The sequence below is a fragment of the Brachyistius frenatus genome, unplaced genomic scaffold, assembly GCF_029030835.1.
Source record: "Brachyistius frenatus isolate BFR_SWC_R1_liver_20210118 unplaced genomic scaffold, ASM2903083v1 Contig_84, whole genome shotgun sequence".
In the NCBI taxonomy this organism is placed as follows: domain Eukaryota; kingdom Metazoa; phylum Chordata; class Actinopteri; family Embiotocidae; genus Brachyistius; species Brachyistius frenatus.
The window spans coordinates 1,824,353-1,843,705 of NW_027210683.1; the positions used below are offsets into that span (position 1 = coordinate 1,824,353).

Sequence of the window (19,353 nt, forward strand, 5' to 3'; positions counted from 1 at the left end):
TTTTTAAAAAAAATTTGAATGGGTTTAAAAAAAATAAATAAAAAAATCCAACTTCCGGTCTGACGTCTCATTCACGGCACGTTCTTCTGATTCGATGTGAACTCATATTTGATCACAGATGTTTGGACGGGCTTCGACTTATTTATATTTAGTTTTTGAGCACTGCAAAAAAAAAAAAAAAAAAAAGAAGAAGAAGAAATAAAAAAATCCAACTGGGGCTGATTTTGATCTGCGGACGGTGAACCAGACTTGGTCTCCAGTGCCTTTGTGAAAAAAGAAATCCATTTATGATACCCATAAAAAGTCAGTAGGAGAGATGTGATCTGGCAGGCGGTGTTTACAGGTTGTGGTTGTATTTATGGTGTTTTATTATCATCCTTCGTATCCTGGAAGAGAAGTTGTGCTCCGGTTATTGTTGTGTTGACGGCAATCGTGAAGAGAAAGTCTAACGTACACCTACAGTATGGATTTTAAACTATCTGAAACAAACCTGCTATGCATTTAGTGCTCGAGTGAGAAATGTATTCTGTTGAAATTAAGGCCTTTTATGTAGATAATTTCAACATTTCAACAATAATTTAAATTATCAAGCAAATCCCATCATGTTGTTTTTCTCTGGATCTGCATCATTTTGGGCTGAAACCCTTTAACGCACAGATTTAATTCTAAGCTTGACTTTGTTTGCTGTGTTTCTGTTGTTTTTAGGTGGATGTTTTGGGGTTTTAATCTTTGACTTGCTGTCCATATCACCCCCCCCCCCACCACCACCACCACCCACCCCGACTGAGTTAAATGCAGCACCTTTCACAACCTTGAACACTTCCTGTCCCACATTATTTTTGATAGCGTTCTAATTTTTCATACATATATATCAGATTTGATGCATCTGTCCTTTTTTTTTTTTTGTAGCGTGACCTTTTATTGGGGAGATATCCTATCTGACATGAGACTGGACTGTTTTAATGAAATAAGAAGAGGAGTTATGTACTGTAGCTGCAACTTGTGAATCCAGAGCACCCCTTTAAAATTAAATAAATTTGATTTGATAGACTGTTTTGAGGAAGTGTCTGTTTTATTTCCGTTGCCTCTGCATGCCGGCGACATTTCTGGCCCCTGAAAACTATTGAAAAGGTGTTTTTCTTTTAAATTAAGTGAGATTATTTCCCGCATCACAATGCATTCCCTGACGTCGCGATGCCTCGTTGGGTTGTAATGTGAAGTCGTGGCCACACGGTGGCGCCGTTGGCCCGAGCTGTCGTCTCAGACTGAGCTGCGCCGCCCGATGACGTTTATCTGACTCCTTCAAATTATAAAATCACTTATAACGCTGAAATCTTTGGCTTTCAGATCACTTTTGGAGCTTTTTGTCCACTCAAATGTGACATTTAATTTAAAGAGCAACCTAGAAATATTTAACTGTAGTTCCTTTACTTGAAGTTATTTAATCTTAGCCAGATAGCAGCCACATAAATCACATGTATATCAGATTCCTTTACTTATATCATTCTGGTGGTAGAAGCTGAATCTTCTCAAATTCATACAACTTTTTAAACACTGAAAAACAATGAATTCTGATATTAGTTTATTTTATATGGAAACTTTTCATATTGTAGAATCAAAGAATTCCAATTTTTTTTTTTTTTTTTTTTTTTTACACTAATCTTTACAAACACTAATTTTGCAACTACAGTATTTTAGTTTTTAAATAAAAAGTTGGTGCCCCTTCGAAAGTGTGAAGCTAACGTTCAAGTACTGATCTGATCTTCCAGTTAACGCGTCTTTAGAAAATGGTCGTCCACGTTGACTCGTGCGAAGCAAATTGCAACCACCCTCTTTGAAATCCCTTCGTTAAGTCAAAAACTCCTCCATATCTCTGGCCCCTCCTCCCCGTTTTAGCTTTTCCCGCCCCCTTTATGTCCCAAAATACAGAGGCAAACCTGTTGCCCCCGAGCTGGGGGAGACGCAGATAGCTCGGACAACACACTGACCCGGGGCAGCGGGGGTGAACGTCTCCCCGCGGTGGATGCACGCCCCCCAGAGGGAAGCCACTTCACCCGGATTCCTTCGAAAGGTTAGTTCGATCATCCCTCAACTCCTGCGTGCACCCAGAAACTGATCTGCCCGCGCCGTACATGATCTCTTTTCCGAGATGTCACTGTGCGTGAGTGCTCCCGCGGCTTATAAATAACAACTGCTCTTGCTTTGACCAGATGAGAGGAAAGAGTAAGAGAGTACGCACGTCGGGAGACGTCCTCCATGGAGCTCGACGGGACGTCAGCGAGTCGCTGCCGAGGAATCTTTCTGCAACTCCGCTCGTCCTCTGAAAAAGAAAAAACCCTCGTGCAACTTTCGCTGGAAAATTGCCACGGAAGATATCTCTCGAGAAATTTTGTCGAAGAAAGAAGCGGATAGAGAGAAAGAACGTATTTTAAGAGCCAGAGAGAGAAGTAAAAGAGGGTTTTGGGGGATCGGTACCGACCTCCCTACCGCTCAGTGGACTTCAGAGGGCGGTGAGGTTCGCTGGAGAAGCCATGGACGAAGCTAAAGAGAGCGTTCAGGAGGCCACGGTCAGCGAGGCGCTGCTGCAGTTCAACGCCACCCTGGAAGCTGCCGTCAGGGAGGTGCACGTGGACGTAAGCGCCTTCAAGCAGCGCATGGAGCAGAGGATGGACGAGCTGTGCGTCTCCGGAGGACCTTTGGCCGAGGCGGTGAGCCGGCTGCAGGAGGAGAACCTGCAGCTCAGGGCCAAGCTGGAGGCCCTCGGCCGCCTGGTGGAGGGTCTGGCCGGGGTCCGGCTCGACGGGAGGAAGGACGAGGAGCCGAGCGCGGCGAACGGACACGTGCGGGTACGACCCGAGACCCGGGAGGACCGGCGGGGTCCGGTTCTCTCCGGGAGATCGGAAAACAGCCGGTCAGGTCCGTCCGCTGAGCCGTCAGGGCCGAGCGGAGCATCGAGCCAACCCGCCGCTCCCAGCCACGCCCCGGCCCCGCCTCCGTGGAGGGCAAAGAGACACACCGAAGTTAATGTGAGTATTCCTTCTGTTTTCTACACAGTACTCGAGGCCTCTGGGGGCCACAACAACAACAACAACAACAACAACAGAACAACAACAATGACGACAGCAGCAGCAGGAGCATCACTGGATGTTCAGGCCTGTAATACGAGTCATTACATTAACGAGGGAGCGGCTTTACGATGTCCCGGTCACCAAAGATTCATCAGCTCATAAAGACCTGGTGTCTCTCTCTCTCTCTCTCTCTCTCTCTCTCTATTTCCTGTTTTAAACCTTAACAATAAACTGTCATTAATTATCGATCAATTTTCAAGGAACCCCTTCAGCTCTGTTCTTCGCGGCGCGACGTCTCTCGTCCTGTCCGGCGTCCTCGTTCTCGGCCGGCTTTACCTTTTTTTTTTAACGCTGGCACACTTCAGGCATTCAAACGATGCGTGTCTGTACTGTCCCTCCGAATGTCACCCCAGATCGCTGCAGCGTCCCCCCAGAAGCCCCCTGCCGGTTCCACCTTCCTCAACACGCTCAACCATTTTCAAAATTGATGCAATTATACCTCCTTCTTTTTTTTTAACAACCCCAAGGAGGGCGTGCACGTGTGATGTAAAGTCACGTGACGTAACGTCACATCCAGACTCTGAAGACAGGTGTATAAATAAGTCGCGCCCCCCCCCTCCACCTCCTCCTAAATCACTGGGCAATCCGCCCTCCCAGCCAATCCGGGTCTCAGGTCTCCGAACGGAAAGTTGAATTGCGTCCCTGTCAAACGACACCCCCCCCCCCCTCCCCGCCCCCGACAACCAGCTGTCCTGTCGAAACACCACCCTGCCAACATTCCTGTTCACTGAGGTCACCTGGTCTTCTTTTCCCATCACCCCCCCCCCCGCCCCCTCCCATACCACGAATCTGACGAACGGTTCAACCCGCCCAATACCAAGTTATCCATCTGATCCCGCACTTTGTTTTTTATGTCATCATTTTCAAATGCAGAAACTTGTCCAGATGAAATCCTCCCTCAACAGTTCTTTTATTAATCAATAAACACACACACAAGTATCCATAACATTTCTCTCCATTCAAATCCCTTATCATGTCTCGGTTCACGTTGCCAGCAGACTGCAGCCAAGACCGAATGCTCTGAAGTTGGAGCATCACTGATGACAAACTGAAAATCTCCTCTGTCAACACCTGAAGCTGTTTCCCCTTTTTAAATGACACCCATTAACAGTTCGCATTCAGACGATACGAAGCAACACGATTTGAATTTGTGGCCGCGTGTACAACCTTTCATTTACATTTTAATACCCACAAACCCCGAAGAAATATCCGCGTCTTCACGAGCTTAATGCTTCGTTTACCAGCTTCCTGCTGCGGCTGGAAACGAAGCACGAGACGAACCGAACTGTAAGTTCACGGGGCTGTAAAACCAAAACAAAGAGCTGAACGACGGTAAAATGGGGGAAACTGCAGAGCTGAGTGATCGTGCTGTGGGAGTTTGTTGCTTTGAGCGGTTCGGGTCACATTAACATTGATTCATCGATTGATTGACAGGTGTTTGTTTTTTGTGGGATATAATTTTTTTTTTATTGATTTTCCAATTTGGAAACGATGAAGAAAACCTTCAACCAGGGTTGGTTTTGTTTTTGTTTTTTCCTTCTGAAGTGATGGACACATTTGTGTTAATGTTTGTCACCACAGTGTTTCTGAGAAGGCTGTGGAGGTAAACCCTACGGGGGGGGGGGGGGTGTCAGACTGGGACATCCTACAGCAGCTACCGTGGAGCCTGCAGATCACCGTGGTGATAATCTCCAAAACGATGACCAGTTGACGGACTGGCCGCAATGGCTTTACTCCGTGGCGGCGCGACCATGACAGCAAAAATGCTGGGGGGTGGGTGGTAAGGGGGGGGGGGGTCCAGGCTGATATACTTAGGCCCTGTTTGAACTGCTCATGCTAAGTCCCTGATTTTCCAAAGCATCCATTTGGGGCTATATCGGGACGTAAGAAGAGCGCAGCGGAAACTCTCGGCAAAGGAGGCCGATTGCAAAATCTAAAAGCGTCCCTCGGTGGGAACGTGGGTGTGTTGGCCACAGCTGTCTTTAAAGGGACAAGCTGTCAGCCGTTAACAGCTGAGGATCACAAAACAGATTTAACACGTACAACACAATTCATTTTAGTCTGGGCAACAAAAGGACCGTCTCTGTTGGAGGGGTGTTGCTACGGCGACTGAACAAATAGACGCCGTGAGGCGGCCACGTGTTGCGCAACGTTTACCTTCTTCGGGTGGCTAGAAAAAGGAAGTCTGAGTCCTTCACAAGCTTTCGTTCACTTTATGTGAATATTCACTTCTACTGTGCACCAAGTTTTGGGAGATCATTCGCCCCCATTTCACCTGCTTCCACCTATAGTTCATATAAATCGCTGCCATGTTGACGAGCACGTGACTTGATAATGGAGAAGCTGAGGCCTGGATGCACCCCTCAGATTGAAGTGGGACCTGATTCAAACCCCGAATAAGAAAAAGCTACAGACTCCCATTTCTAGATGCTGGATTTCTAATTATCATCAATAATTAATTGATAAACGTCTGTACCTGCAAAATACACCTGTACACTTGGCAAACCTCTTTAAAAGGGATGACTGAGTCAATATAAAGTGAATTATGGAGGAAGAAACAACCTCCACGTTGCTGCTATGTTGTTGAAAGATAACCCCATAGAGCCGTGTGCATTACATTTATGTATCTTCCTCTTCATAGATGAGTCTATATGAATGACCGACCAGTTTGACAGCTAAAAGAGAGAATTACGTCTTTTTTGTTTCATTTTACTCAATGATCTTTTTACTGTTCAGGGCATCGATGCGAAAGGGGAGAAAAATGTCACCACAACCGCAGCAGAGAATCACCAACAGCCAGGTAGGCAGCTCCTCCTCCAGGGCCGTACGACCAACACGTGAAAAACGCCGACCTCACCTTTTTTTTTGTTTTTTTTGTGGCTTTTATTTTCTCAGAAAACACATCGGTGGACTCTGACGGAGCCCAAACTGACGGAGCTGCTCCTCGCCGGCCTCCGACCGCCGTCACCAAACCGAACCCAGAGTCCTCCGCCGGGGAAACTCCCAGAGTGCCCGGTCAGTTAGTCACTTCATATCATCTTCCTGTTTTCTTAGTCTTTATTACTGTACAAAGATGTTTTGGATTCATCAAAAGGACCTGTGTGGTGAGTCTAATAAAGACAATTTAACTTTATTTTCCATTTGAAATGTCAGTTTTGTCAGAGATTAAATCAAATAAAAGGACAGAAAGGTGTTTAAGTAGCATAAAATCCAATCAGGATTCGGCTAAAGTGTAAAATCTTAATGATTGAATTTAATATTCACAATATAATTTGGTCAGATTCTTAAAAACAAATTTAAATATGAATCATGTTGTCCACTATTAACCACGACGTCATGGTTTTCACACTCGGTATTATTTGATGGATATCATACAATATCAAAAAATACAACCGTAAAATTATTAATCTCTATTAATCCAGTTGATATTTACTATTTTATCTCACAATTGTTGTTGAAGTTGTTTGTGTTTGCAGCTGTTTATTTTATCATCCAAAAATTGTTATTTTGATATTTTTTCACGTTAAAAATATTGATTCTTGCGACGCCATCGATGCAGCTGATCATTTTAAGTGTTCAAATAAAGGCGAGGCAAGTTTATTCACCGAGCACATTTCAACAACCAGGCAGATCAAAGTGCTTCACATAAAACCATTAAAAGCACCAAAACATAAAGCAAAAGAAAAGGACTTTTAAAAAGTATTAAGAAGAGTGATTAAAACTTTAAAAACAGCCATTAAAACATTAAGCAAGCTAAAAAATTTAAAAAAAAAAAAATAGGATAAAAGTTATAGTGCAGTTTGAGACATCCTCAAATCTGGTTCAGTGAACGGCAGCAAACAGAAAAGTCTTCAGTCTTGATTTAAAGGATCTGAGAGTTGCAGCCGACCTGCAGATTTCTGGGAGTTTGTTCCAGATACGTGGAGTCCAGAAACTGAACGTTGCTTCTCCGTGTTTTATAAAGTCGATCTTTGTTCCTCTCCAGACCAGGAGGAACCTGCTCTTCGGTCCAAACCTCATCTTCCTCTCACAGCGGTGACTAAAGTGAGCTCCGAGGCTCCGGCCGTTCCTCCGTCTCCGGCCTCGGAGGCCAAATCACCCAAAGAAACTCCGTTAAAACCAGCTCAGTGTGGTGAGAGGGAAATCTAATCCTGCCATATGGTAGAATGTCTTTTATTTATTTATTTTTTTCTTTCTTTCATCAAATACCACACAGAAGCTTTTTTTTTTTTTTTTAATGTTTTTTTTGTATTACCAAACACTCAAATACGAGTTCTGTTTTTGCGTTTTCTCATATTTGTCCAGATGCCGGTGAGCTCCAGCCTCATCTTCCCGTCATCGCCATGACGACCAAACCCGGTGCAGAGGGAGCACTCGCCGCCAAACCGGCTCCGCCCGCAGCATCGGCGCCGAAAGCGGCCGGGGAAGGAGGCGACTTTCCTTTTCTGAGAGGTCGGTTTGCTTCATGTTTCCGACGCTGCAGGTTGTGGAGATGCATTTTGTTCCCCGTGGCCTCGTCTACAGTTTATCATCTGAAGTTTTTATTTTCACTCCGTTCGTTCCTTTCCCGTCATTAAACTGTTTCATCAGCAGCGAAGGAAGCGGCTCCTTCGGTGCCCGAGTCCCCGACGACAAAGAGAGGCGAATATCCATTCAGACACGGTGGGTGCTCCATTTCCTGTTTTTCTACTCGGATGTATTCTAATTAAGTTTGGTCAGTTTTGTCGCTCACTTTAAAACCTGAGCTTCATTCCTGTGTTCTTCAGACACCGGCGAACCGAAGTCCCGTTTTCCTCCGTCGGCCGTTACCAAACCCAACACGGAGTCTTCATCATCGTCATCCGTGCCGGCTCCGCCCCCAAGTGTCTCGGCATCCCAGGAAGCTGCAGTGAAACCCGGAGAATATCCCTTCAAACGGGGTGAGTGGCACCGAGAATACAAAGATGTACCTCTAAAATACAAAATCAAAGTTTTTCAGGTAACGGTGATGATTTGACTTATTTGTCGTGTTGTATTTTCTCCGTTGTCTCGTTGATTCAGTTCCAATTCTCAAGACGCCGAGTCCCAGCCTGAAGAGAAGTGTGAGCTTTCCTCAGTCTGCAGGTCCGATTACATAAATCCTCATTTCGACCTCACGAAAGACATTTAGAAAATGTTTTGTTGTCTCTTTTTCATCTGTATTTCTTTTGTCTCTCTACAGAAAAACTTCTTCCCTCCAAATCGATCATAAAATCTGGCTTCTCGCCAAATTTGGACAAGTAAGTCGTGACCTGTAAATCCTTGTTTCCGTAGCATCGAGCTTCAAAAAGCCCGAACTAACGAAAACCTCCATCTGATGCTCCATTTTTATTTTTATTTTATTTTTTTCGTCTCCTCAGGAAAACGAACAAGTCGGGAGGAGTCGAGTTCAAGCAGGACGTGATGAAATCGCAAACACTTCCGCGCTCCAACGGGGCTCAGGCCAAACGCGCCATGTTCGAGAGGATGAACTCGGAGCCCATCAAGTGAATATCGTCCTGATCCCCCCAAAAAAAAAAATCCACATTCCCGGGTGTGAATTTTTTCTGTGTCATCGGTGGCGTTTTTTTTTGTCTCCGACAGGCCGAAGGATTCGAAACCTAAACTGAAGCGCTCTCAGAGTTTCGGGGTTTCCAGCGCCAGCGGAATAAAACAGATTCTGTTGGAGTGGTGTCGCTCAAAAACCATCGGATATCAGGTGCCACGCGTTTTTGACCTTTTCTGTCATATCTCACCTGAAGATCCGTTCACTGGTTGTCGTGGAGCTTTCAAATCGAGCTTCTCCAGCGGATCCAGATGCTCGTTTCTCAGCACGTTCAGGACTTTTCATTCACTTGAAAGTTAGCGCTTCAACTGCGATTTAATTTTTTTTCTGCCGTTGTCATAGAAACGTCTTCAGTTCGATGACTTCTCGGCAAATATAGAAAAGTTTCAAACGTAGAAACATTCCCGAGCAGCAACTGGATCCTCCGGAAAGCTTTTCTCCTGATTTAATTCTCTACAGCCCAGACCTTTTTTTTTTTTTGGTTGGTATATTAGAAGTCAACGCTCGGATAAATAAATAAACTAAAAGCGTGTTTCAACGATGCCGTCTTTCCTCGTCAGAACATCGACATCCAGAACTTCTCGTCCAGCTGGAGCGACGGGATGGCCTTCTGCGCCCTCGTCCACTCCTTCTTCCCTCTGGAGTTCGATTACAACGATCTGGACGCCGCCAAGCGCAAACACAACTTACAGCTGGCGTTCACCACCGCAGAGTGAGAATGACTTTTTCTTCTTCCGTTAACTCTTAACAAAACGTTATCCTGAAGATATTCCACTGTTGGTTTCCTAAAAGTGGAAATCCAAAACTAGTTGTTTTTTTTGGATGCTCTAACTTGATGTCGTTGTAAAGACACAAACCCATTTTGCACTGCTTTATATTTTCTCCATCGGTCACGTCTTTTCAGGGTGCAGGCCGACTGTCTGCGTCTGATCGAGGTGGAGGACATGATGGTGATGGGGGACAAGCCGGACCCCATGTGTGTGTTTACATACGTCCAGTCGCTCTACAACCACCTGAAGAAGTTCGAGTAACTCTGTATCAGAGTAGATCACTAAGTTTAAATCCACAGTGTGCGTGTCGTGAACAAAAAGTCAGACCAGTAAAACTAACAGGAAGTCTCATAAATGGTATGTTCATCAGTTTTTCTACTGATTGCAAACATTCACCAGCCTCCCTCAGTGTCTGTAAGTTTTATAGTGGACACAGTTTCCTCTCACGTGTTGTGATGTGTGGCTCTTATGTTGATGGTTTTTTTTTTTGCAAAAATGAAGGTTGGTTTTTGTGTAGTTCTTAAAAAAAACAAAAAAACAAATCGTGTAATAAAATGAAGCAAAGTTCAAGAAATGAGAATTGTTTCTGTTGATCAATCAGTGTCTGGTAACTTGAGAAATGCTCTAATAGTTTGTTTTATTTTTTTATGGTGGCACATTGGAGGAGTGTGAAACTGTAAATAATTTCACTTTTAAAAATGTGTGTGAAGCATTTTTTTTTTTTTTTTTTTTTTAGAAACACAGGATCATCAGATTTATTTTGAATACGTTTGTGGTTACAATGAATGAAACTGGTTTTGCTTCAGTGTCAGAAAAAGCTTCATTAAATTGAGCGTGTTACTGTATGACAGGATGTAACACTGCCATCTAGTGGTGGAGCAAATATAGAGCAAAAGGCCATTAACCTAAAACACGTCATTAATGATTTCTTCATCTTTACACATTAAGATTTGAACTATTTCAAGACTCTTTTTTTAAAGTACGTGTGCTCATCTGATTAAAATTAATCCAAATTAGATTTGAGAATATATATATTTTTAAAAGAGCACATTTTTCTTTCACTTGGTTCACACCTGCTGTATATTTTACTTTGCAACAATTAATCTAACAAATCAATTGAAAATATATTTTGTGTTTTTAGTTTCGTTTGACGTATTTACTTTCGGTTTAAACCTTTTGTAGTTAATTTCTATTCTTTAAACAACAACAATCTAAGATTAATTTCATATTTAATGCGGAAAGTTTAATTATGGTGTGTTCACAGCTTCAATCAAAGTTAGATTTTACTAAAAAAAAAAACAATTATTTGGGTTCAAGTTGCCAAATTGATTTAAGTCATTTCTTCTGATTTAATTTTTTTTTTTAAAGATTAAATATAATACATTGCAGGGATGCTCATTGACTCGTGGACTGCAGCATTGTGAAGTGTCTATAATCTTTAAAATTAAAAAATAATAAATAAATAAAAAGAAGATTTGTAGTATTCCAACGTTTTTGAAGGGGCGTGAACGCACCGCTTCCCATTGACCAGGCATCCCTTCCGGTAGATGAGGTCAACTTTTCCCTGGAATCCGCCATTTCACTCCCGGAGTTTCTTGTTGCACATTAGTTTGGATTTCTTTGCGTTTTAATCGTGTAAGTAGAAGAGAGTTGCTTTGGGTCGTGCAGCACTGCGTCCTGCTGACTTACCCGCCTCGACTCGACCCGTGGAAGCGGCTGAAGTCGAGGCTTCGTCGCGCTTTTTTCTCTCTTTTTTTCTGTCTCTTTTTTTTCCAGCGGCGGTGTGAGTCCTCCAAAGTTTGTGTATGAGTCGCGGATAGGGAGAGGCGAAGGGGGAAGGCCTCGAGCCTCGGGCGGGAGTCCGCAGCCATGGCCGGGAATTTCGATGCCGAAGACCGCGCGAGCTGGTACTGGGGACGGCTGAGCCGCCAGGAAGCGGTGTCTCTCCTCCAGGGGCAGAGACACGGAGTGTTCCTGGTGAGGGACTCGATCACCAGCCCCGGAGACTACGTGCTGTCCGTGTCGGAGAACTCCAAAGTGTCCCATTATATCATCAACAGCGTCAGTAACAACCGGCAGTCCGGCTCAGGTAACCGATCTGGACCGAACCGGTCCCGCATGTCCACCCGGCCACGTTACGAGTATTTTCATTTTAAACACGCTGCTGCGAGTTTTTTTTTTTTTTTTTTTTTTTTTTTTTTTTTTTTTTTAGCCACGGTACATCCCACTCCCTCGTAAAACACCTGGCAACGCTCCCATTAGGAATTGTCCAATTTAACAAGATCTTGGAAAATTTACAAATACAACTTCCGTTCACTTACAGAACTTTGCTTATTTCTATGATTTTGGGACGTGCTTTTAAATTCGGCGTATGTATAATAGTAAAATCTTCACTCGGTTCCCAACAGAAAGGAAAACTTTTGCATGTGGTTCACACGGCTCGCTACCGCCCACCGCGGTGCAACGACGGACCGGACTGTGGAGCGTTAGCCGGCTACTGTGGAAATACTTATCATTGAAGATAATGTTTTTTTTTTTTTTTTTTTTTGTGGGCAGACCTGTCAGTTAAACATAATAATTTAAAGGAAATGATAAATCATGTTGTAAAAATGGTTTTTTATTGTTGTTAAACAAAATATAGTTAAATTGTGTACTTTTTGAATGGACTTTGGTGGAAGTTTAGCCTGGCTATCAGCAACCAATCAGACTTAACTTGATTTATTTTCCCTTACGGAGGGTTGAGGCGGTGGTTTGTACTTTATCAGCCGGGGGGTGGTGAGGTGGGCCGGGCTGCTGCTGCAGGGGTTCAGTGGGACTGGGCAGGTTCTGCTGTCACAACTGGGGGGTGACTGGTGGGATTGGTGTTTCAGGAATGTCTGTGATTCAACCCTGTTGCACACACACACACACACACACACACACACACACACACACACACACACACACACACACACACACACACACACACACACAGCCCCACTTCCAGCTTTGCTGCTTTGCTGCTGTGTTCATGGCGCCTTTATTGCTGTTGCACAATTCTTGTCCTTTCTGGTGTTCCCTGGCATTGGGTGACGTCTGCTGTCAATCAGGGATTTTTTTTTTTTTTTTTCATTAGAAAAATGATTCATTTCACAGCAATTACATTCATTTAGTGGTTAATAAGCTGAATGGCGCCAGGCTAAATTCAGCTGTGTGGGCTGTTATTTCAACTGGAATAAAACCTGGCTGCTAGTGTGTGTGTGTGTGTGTGTGTGTGTGTATATATATATATATATATATATATATCTCGTATTTATTCATTTGTTTGTTTCTATAATGTTTCACCTGCAAAAATCTAAAAGCCCCCTCTCGTACCAGGTTTGGCCCCCCCTCGGTTTCGGATCGGGGATCAGGAGTTCGAGGCGCTGCCGACCCTGCTGGAGTTCTACAAGATCCACTACCTGGACACTACCACCCTCATAGAGCCTACAAACAAGGCCAAGCACACGGGATTCATCAGCGCCTCCTCCGCCGGGGCCCCCCAGCAGCCCGAGGAGGCCGAGTTCGTGCGGGCGCTGTTCGACTTCCCCGGCAACGACGACGAGGACCTTCCCTTCCGCAAGGGTGACGTCCTGCGAGTGCTGGAGAAGCCCGAGGAGCAGTGGTGGAACGCGGCCAACCAGGAGGGCCGAATGGGGATGATCCCCGTGCCCTACGTGGAGAAGTACCGGCCCGCCTCGCCCACCAACACCGCCGCCGGCGGCCCGGGCGCCCCCGCCGCGGGGACCGGACAGGGAGGGCTGGCGGGCAGCCCGGACGGAACGGGCGCCCCTCAGGCCAACCCTCCGGGGGACCCCGGCCAGTACGCTCAGCCCGTGGTCAGCACTCAGCTGCCCAACCTCCAGAACGGGCCCGTCTACGCGCGAGCCATTCAGAAGAGGGTGCCCAACGCCTACGACAAGACGGCGCTCGCTCTGGAGGTAGTGATTTCCTCCGATTGCTGTCTCTCTCTCTGTGAACCTCTTTCTCTTGTTTCTTTTTTTTTGGGGGGGGGGAGGGAGTCGGGTCGGGCCGGGTCGGGTCGGGTTCTCAGCTGAGGCAGCGTAGATTGTCCCGATCGTATAATGGCTGACTCGTGCGTTTTTGTGTTTATACACACAAAAGTTTCTTCACAAATGCGAGCTGACAAGCACACACGAGGACATTCACAGCGGAGAGACGGCTCTGGACAGACGGGACAGACGGACGCAGATCCTTTACAATGAGCTCTCTTCATGTACGCGCTGCGGCCCATTGGCTTAATTGTGAATGTTACATTGTGCGCTCGTTGCTGCCGGAGCGCCGAGAAAACAACGCTCGGCGTTTTTTCTTTAGTTTGTTTTTCTCGGCACACGTCAGTGAATGAAAAGCAAACAAAGCCAAAGGTTAATAGACAGTTTGACATCATGCTCCTCAGATTGTCCCTTGATGAGCTGAACCGTCTCCCACGCCACACACACACTTGCTTGGTGTGGTCACCTTGCTGTCCTGCTAACACATGAATGTCTGTTAACATGCTATCTGGCGCCGCAACTGATTATTTATTGAATTTATTAATAGTTTTTTTTTTTTGCACCCAATCTGACTCTTACTATTAAGTATTTTGCCGATACTCTGTCCTGATTTAAAACTTCTACTTTCTTAAATAATCCAGCAGCACATTGCTCACTTCAAGTTCATTTAAAATGAGTAAAATCAATCACCTTTTTTTTAATTTATTTTTTTAGGCTTGATAAAGTACACAAACGAAAATATTGTTTAATCACAATTTCAATGAAGGAAGTAGTTCACTCAAAAATGATTATAATCAGCACAATCAAATTGTGCTAAAGGTGCCGGGCTAAATATATCCTACTCGTACTTGTCAGTTAAAAAAATATATACCTTGATTGACCTAAAAAAACAACAACTTTGACACATCCTGTGAATTTATTCTCTATATATATATATATTATTTGATCAATCAGTCATTTATCTAATCTGTGTCAAAAAAGAGGAAGATGTCCATCGGAGTATCTCGGTGACATTTCCAACCATCAGTCCAATATCAGTTTTTTTATTTTATTTAAATTTTTTTGTCCCAGTAGATTTTCTTTCTTCTTCTTTTTTTGGGCACCAACTTTGAAACAAGTCTTGAATTCCTCCGCTGTCCGTTGCTGGCGCTCCCCGAGTCTTCTCCAGAAACACAGACGCCACCATTTTGTTTAAATTACCCGTAGTGGAAGGCGACGTGAGACGAAGCAGACGAGGGGACGTTACACTGTTTATAAATCTCTGCTGTTGTTAAAAAGGGGCTCGTGGAAGATGTTTGTGCCGCCTGTCCTTGTATAGACTGTTTAAAACAACCAAAAAAACACTTGATTAGTGCAGGTTAATACACGATATCACTCTGTTGAACCATTTAAAATGACCTACAACACAGTTTACAACTTAAAATTTCATCATATAGCTGTAATTAACTTTTTCTCCACATCTACTTCACCTGGTTTTAGTTTCTAACAAAATATTTCTTCGTTAAAATAACATCAGACCGACTGCTAACATGTAAAACATCCCACGCAACTAAGACTTAACTGATTTTGAAGGTAAATTAAATATTATTTATTGTCCTCCAGACTTCTGAATTAAATGCATAGTTTGAAGTGTCAAACTACATTAGAAAAAAAATATAAAAAAAAATCGATATTAGTTTAAATGCAGTTTGTATTTAGAGTATTTTCACTGCTTTACATTACTTATTTATTTATTTATGCTGTTTTTAAAGGGGTTTTTTTTTTGTTTCCCGAGCTGAAATTGCTGTTTCTGTCAAAGGAGTCTGGTGGCTTTGAAGAGAGCAAATATAGCAGCTTCAGTTCCCCGCTGTGGGTGTCGTGCCCTTGTGTTGGTGACGCTTCCTCCAGACTGGAGAAACCAGTTGTGCTCGCTGCTTAATATCCTGCAAAAAAAAAAAAATACAAAACGGCCTCGACGTGACCACGATGTCGGGTCGAATGAACGACGTGAAACGGGCGGCAGGTCGGTCCGACGGCTTCGACTCCTGTCGGTTTATATGGAGCAGAAAGAGGAAGTGTGCGTCCCCGATTTGTGATTACTATTATTAATTTATTATTATTTTTTTTTCTTGTCGTCACGTGACAGGTGGGCGACACGGTAAAAGTGACCAAGATCAACGTGAACGGCCAGTGGGAAGGCGAGTGCAAAGGCAAGCGAGGCCACTTTCCCTTCACCCACGTCCGACTGTTGGAGCAGCAGCATCTCGACGACGAGAGCTGAGAAACACACACACACACACACACACACACACACACACACACACACACACACACACACACACACACACACACACAAACAAGCTGCTGCCACCGCCTCCTCCGTCAGCCTCCACCAGCAACATCCCGTCTGCTCCGTCACGCCTCCACAAGCACCCGGACCCGGAGAGTTCCCACCGAGGTGCCGCTGGTATCGGTTCACGTCCGGCCTCGCAGACCACTAACAACATATTCCTTCTATTCGAGTAGATCATTTATGGACGGTATGTTTTATGATGAGCGGTTCCACCCTCCGTTTGCTCCGCGGCTAACGGCGGACGTAAAACGGTGACCGAGTCCGCGACGAAAACAAGACGGAAGTCATTTTATTTACCTTTTCGTATGTTCGTTGACTCGGGTGCTTTAATGCGGGACGAACCCTTTTTACCTGGACGAGACAACTGCACAGAGACCGCTTGAAAAGGAGAAGCAGTCGGACTCTGGTGCAGCTGGTTTGTAGATCGAATGAAAAATTGTATCGGCCACTGGATTTTTTTTTTTTGTGGAAATAACAAGATTTTGGTGCCAAAAATTCAAAAGGGGGAAAAAACTGCTAATAAATCAGCTGATTGAGAAATGTAAAGATAGTTTCCTTCTGATCTGTATAAGTATTCATGATGAATCCTGAATCGGCGTATTTTCGTAGAGTCGGACTGTGAAACGAGCGGAGACTTTTCCCGGCGGACGGACGGTCCTCCTCGCAAAGACGACCTCACATGCCACACTACAAACAAAGTCCTCTTTTCTTTTTTTTTTTTTTGTACAAAAAGTGGAAAATATGATATAACATGCTAAATACTGTAAACGTGTTCTTCCTTGTATTTGCTTTTTCTTTTTGTTTCCAGAGACTACACTTTTTTTTTAAACACTACTCAGCGCCTTTGTGGATGACTTCAAATGCAGCAGTATGAACAAAATCAGCCCCTCCCATCTCTCAGAGGAAGCAACCCCCCCCAGGCCGTCTCAGAAGATTAGAGGGGAGAGGTTGAGGGGTTTTATTTTTGGCATCGTCATTTTGAGATGCTTTTAAGATTAAAAAGTGAATACATCCACCTCAAACACTAAAATTGATGCCTTTTTGGATTATATTTAAGTAGTAAATTTCATTTCTTGTGCCACAAGGTGCCGTTAATGACATTTGCTGTAACCTCATTGTTTCTTATCAGCGTTTTCCACATTGAGTAGAGATGCTATGGTTACACAGGAAGCTGAAGTGCCCGCTAGCACCATGTTTATAGAAAATAATCCATAAAGTGTTCAGTAACTTTGGACATTTTTTCATTTTCCAAACTCCCAGTTGAGAGTCTTCTCGTGAGACTCGTATTTATCCGAACGACCGCCAGCTTTGGACGCTTTTCTTGACATTATCTAAGATTTAAATCGAGATAAGCGAGTGAACGCTGATGGGGTGACTTGAAAATGGTTGTGAAATGTGGTCAGAGGCAATCGACACTGATAAAACGCTCCTGATTCTGAGATAAAAAAAAAAAATCCTCCTGTGGTCCTTCGTCTTACTATTCGTGTATAAAAAGCAAACTAATTGTACCTTTTTTTTTAATTTTTATTTCTCGTATCAGAAAATGCCAACTTTCTCATTTATGCATTGAAGGCTTCTTTTGTGCAGAATAATGCTAAAGCAGGAACGTGGGGAGCACCAGCTGCACGTCGAAGGGGAGGCGAGTCTGCGGAGTCACATCTTCTCTACCTCATGTTGGCTATCGGAAAAGTTTGAGAAACAATAAACGCACTTGGGAAAAAAAAAAAATCACCCATATGTCACCTTATTTATTATTAAAAAAAACAAAACAACAACATATGATGAGAAGGTGCACATCTTAATCTGAGTGTAATGAGGTAAATGTGGGCCCGAACATCTTTATTGCAGATGCAATCAAAAGGCACATTTATTGGTAATTTCCTCTAATCGTCCCAGCTGTACGTTGGTATCCAAGCAGCTGATATTTCGGTGCAACTTATTTACTATTCGATGCCATGTCTTAAATGTTGGTTGTTAAAGCGTGCTTCTGTGTTCATTCAATAGCTAACAGTGGGAGTAGAAATCGGACCTGTGCACAGTTTCACCACATGATTTATAAAAGTGTGCAGATGCATATTTCTGGCTATTTACACCCACATCATTTATTTTATTCTTTTGTATCTGACCCCGATGTTTGGAAATGTAATAGTGTTGAGTTTACATTTTGAAATTTTCCCTCCATTTTTTGTTTTGTTTTTTTTGTTATCGAGACACAAATTTAAGGAAAATATTTTTGTACACTACATTAATGCCATATTTTTATTACCATGATATGTTTGTTAAGAATTTTTACCTGCATACAGTCTGTACAGCTCCGTATATACTGTATTAATAAGTACATGCGATATTTCCAACTCCCCATATTCAATTAATCTTTAAGGTGACCTTTTTGAGTGCTTGTATAGAGTTTACACGGGTGTCTCGAAGTCCAGTTAACACACAACAGTCTAGTATTTATAAAAAGTGGTGGTTTGTTAGTAGGATGCTTTAAAAAATGTCAAAATCTGGTGGGAAATGTTTCCTAAAAACGCAGCATCGTGTCACATACTGATTTTTTTTAATTTTTTTTTAATTTAAAAGATCATTTTAGGAATTTTTAAATTATTGAAATGTGTCATGTGTAATGACAAACTTGGGGAAAATACATGAATTAAAAATTGAAAATGCAAAATGTGACGCCAACTGTGAAGTGTGGTTCATCGATTGGGTATTAATTAGATGTTTTTGGTGGTGGTTTGTTTGTTTCTGCCAGGAAAGACGTGATTGTGTTTCACTGTGTGGGTCTGTAGATGTACCACTTCATTTTTGTATTTGTTGTGATGCCTTTATGCAAAGTGTTATCCGGGTATTGCATTCAGATGCACGGCACAGATTCCCTCTTATTGTGGCCTTTGAGAAGACAAGATTCTCACTTCATAGTCACGAGTTGATCATAACTCACCTGTGCCACAGCAGTTAGTCAAAGACTAATACTTTTTATGTATGTGTGTATATATATATGTATATATACATATATATATATATATATATATACACCACTGACGATCCTACAATATGCACCTTATCTCCTCTACGGCTCAAATAAAAAAACAACTGCATCAAGTCTCATCATGCCAAATAATGTTGAACTGTTTTCTTCTGTTTGTTTTTTACATTTTTGCTTTTGTGCCATTTCACCCAGACTTGAAGAGGACCGAAACAAGCAAAAATAGGATTTAATTTTTTTTTTTTTTTTTTTTTTAAAGAGATTGTACAATGTGTCAAAGTGTTATGAAAATATATTATTTTGAAGTTAAAATTACCTTTTTATTTTCTGTAGCATGTAATGTGTTAATATACCTAGTCAATAAAAAATATACCAAATTGTCAGAATGGTATTTTACATTACTGTGTACAGGTGTGAAATTATTCTGTTGAACTGCATTCAATGCTTGTTGTTATCCACGTTTTGTCTCCTTATTAAAACCCTCTAATTAGACAAAATATGCAAGCTTTAATTAATAATGTATAGAAAGGTAAATAGGCCCAA

The 19,353-nt window shown here is 43.1% G+C and overlaps 2 protein-coding genes across 3 annotated transcripts; both read left to right on the forward strand.

Moving 5' to 3' along the window:
- The first annotated feature begins 1,956 nt into the window (after positions 1–1,956).
- Positions 1,957–10,041, forward strand: LOC138627430 (smoothelin-like protein 2). Of its 2 annotated transcripts, none has more exons than XM_069709754.1 (14): positions 1,957–2,071; positions 2,211–3,026; positions 5,865–5,928; positions 6,024–6,143; positions 7,114–7,260; positions 7,434–7,580; positions 7,719–7,790; positions 7,895–8,047; positions 8,169–8,231; positions 8,329–8,386; positions 8,507–8,632; positions 8,730–8,844; positions 9,252–9,403; positions 9,596–10,041. In XM_069709754.1, exons 2-14 carry the CDS (start codon positions 2,532–2,534, stop codon positions 9,720–9,722), a joined length of 1,839 nt encoding a protein of 612 aa, XP_069565855.1. In that variant the 5' UTR covers positions 1,957–2,071; positions 2,211–2,531; the 3' UTR covers positions 9,723–10,041. The 2 variants fall into 2 exon arrangements, with proteins under 2 accessions (XP_069565855.1, XP_069565856.1); XM_069709755.1 differs by having other exon boundaries at positions 7,722–7,790.
- Positions 10,042–10,853: 812 nt separating this feature from the next.
- On the forward strand, positions 10,854–19,336 carry LOC138627434 (adapter molecule crk-like). The gene is made up of 3 exons (XM_069709762.1): positions 10,854–11,550; positions 12,819–13,420; positions 15,618–19,336. Exons 1-3 carry the CDS (start codon positions 11,331–11,333, stop codon positions 15,750–15,752), a joined length of 957 nt encoding a protein of 318 aa, XP_069565863.1. The 5' UTR covers positions 10,854–11,330; the 3' UTR covers positions 15,753–19,336.
- Positions 19,337–19,353: the final 17 nt, after the last annotated feature.

What these genes read in the sequence shown, in the direction of transcription:
- LOC138627430 (XM_069709754.1), top strand. Translation starts at nt 2,532, where the DNA reads ATGGACGAAGCTAAAGAGAGCGTTCAGGAGGCCACGGTCAGCGAGGCG. An exon ending in TTCTCGCCAAATTTGGACAA is followed by an intron (nt 8,387 to 8,506) that starts GTAAGTCGTGAC and finishes TCGTCTCCTCAG; the next exon opens with GAAAACGAACAAGTCGGGAG. An exon ending in CTGGCGTTCACCACCGCAGA is followed by an intron (nt 9,404 to 9,595) that starts GTGAGAATGACT and finishes ACGTCTTTTCAG; the next exon opens with GGTGCAGGCCGACTGTCTGC.
- LOC138627434 (XM_069709762.1), top strand. Translation starts at nt 11,331, where the DNA reads ATGGCCGGGAATTTCGATGCCGAAGACCGCGCGAGCTGGTACTGGGGA. An exon ending in CAACCGGCAGTCCGGCTCAG is followed by an intron (nt 11,551 to 12,818) that starts GTAACCGATCTG and finishes CTCTCGTACCAG; the next exon opens with GTTTGGCCCCCCCTCGGTTT. An exon ending in AGACGGCGCTCGCTCTGGAG is followed by an intron (nt 13,421 to 15,617) that starts GTAGTGATTTCC and finishes GTCACGTGACAG; the next exon opens with GTGGGCGACACGGTAAAAGT.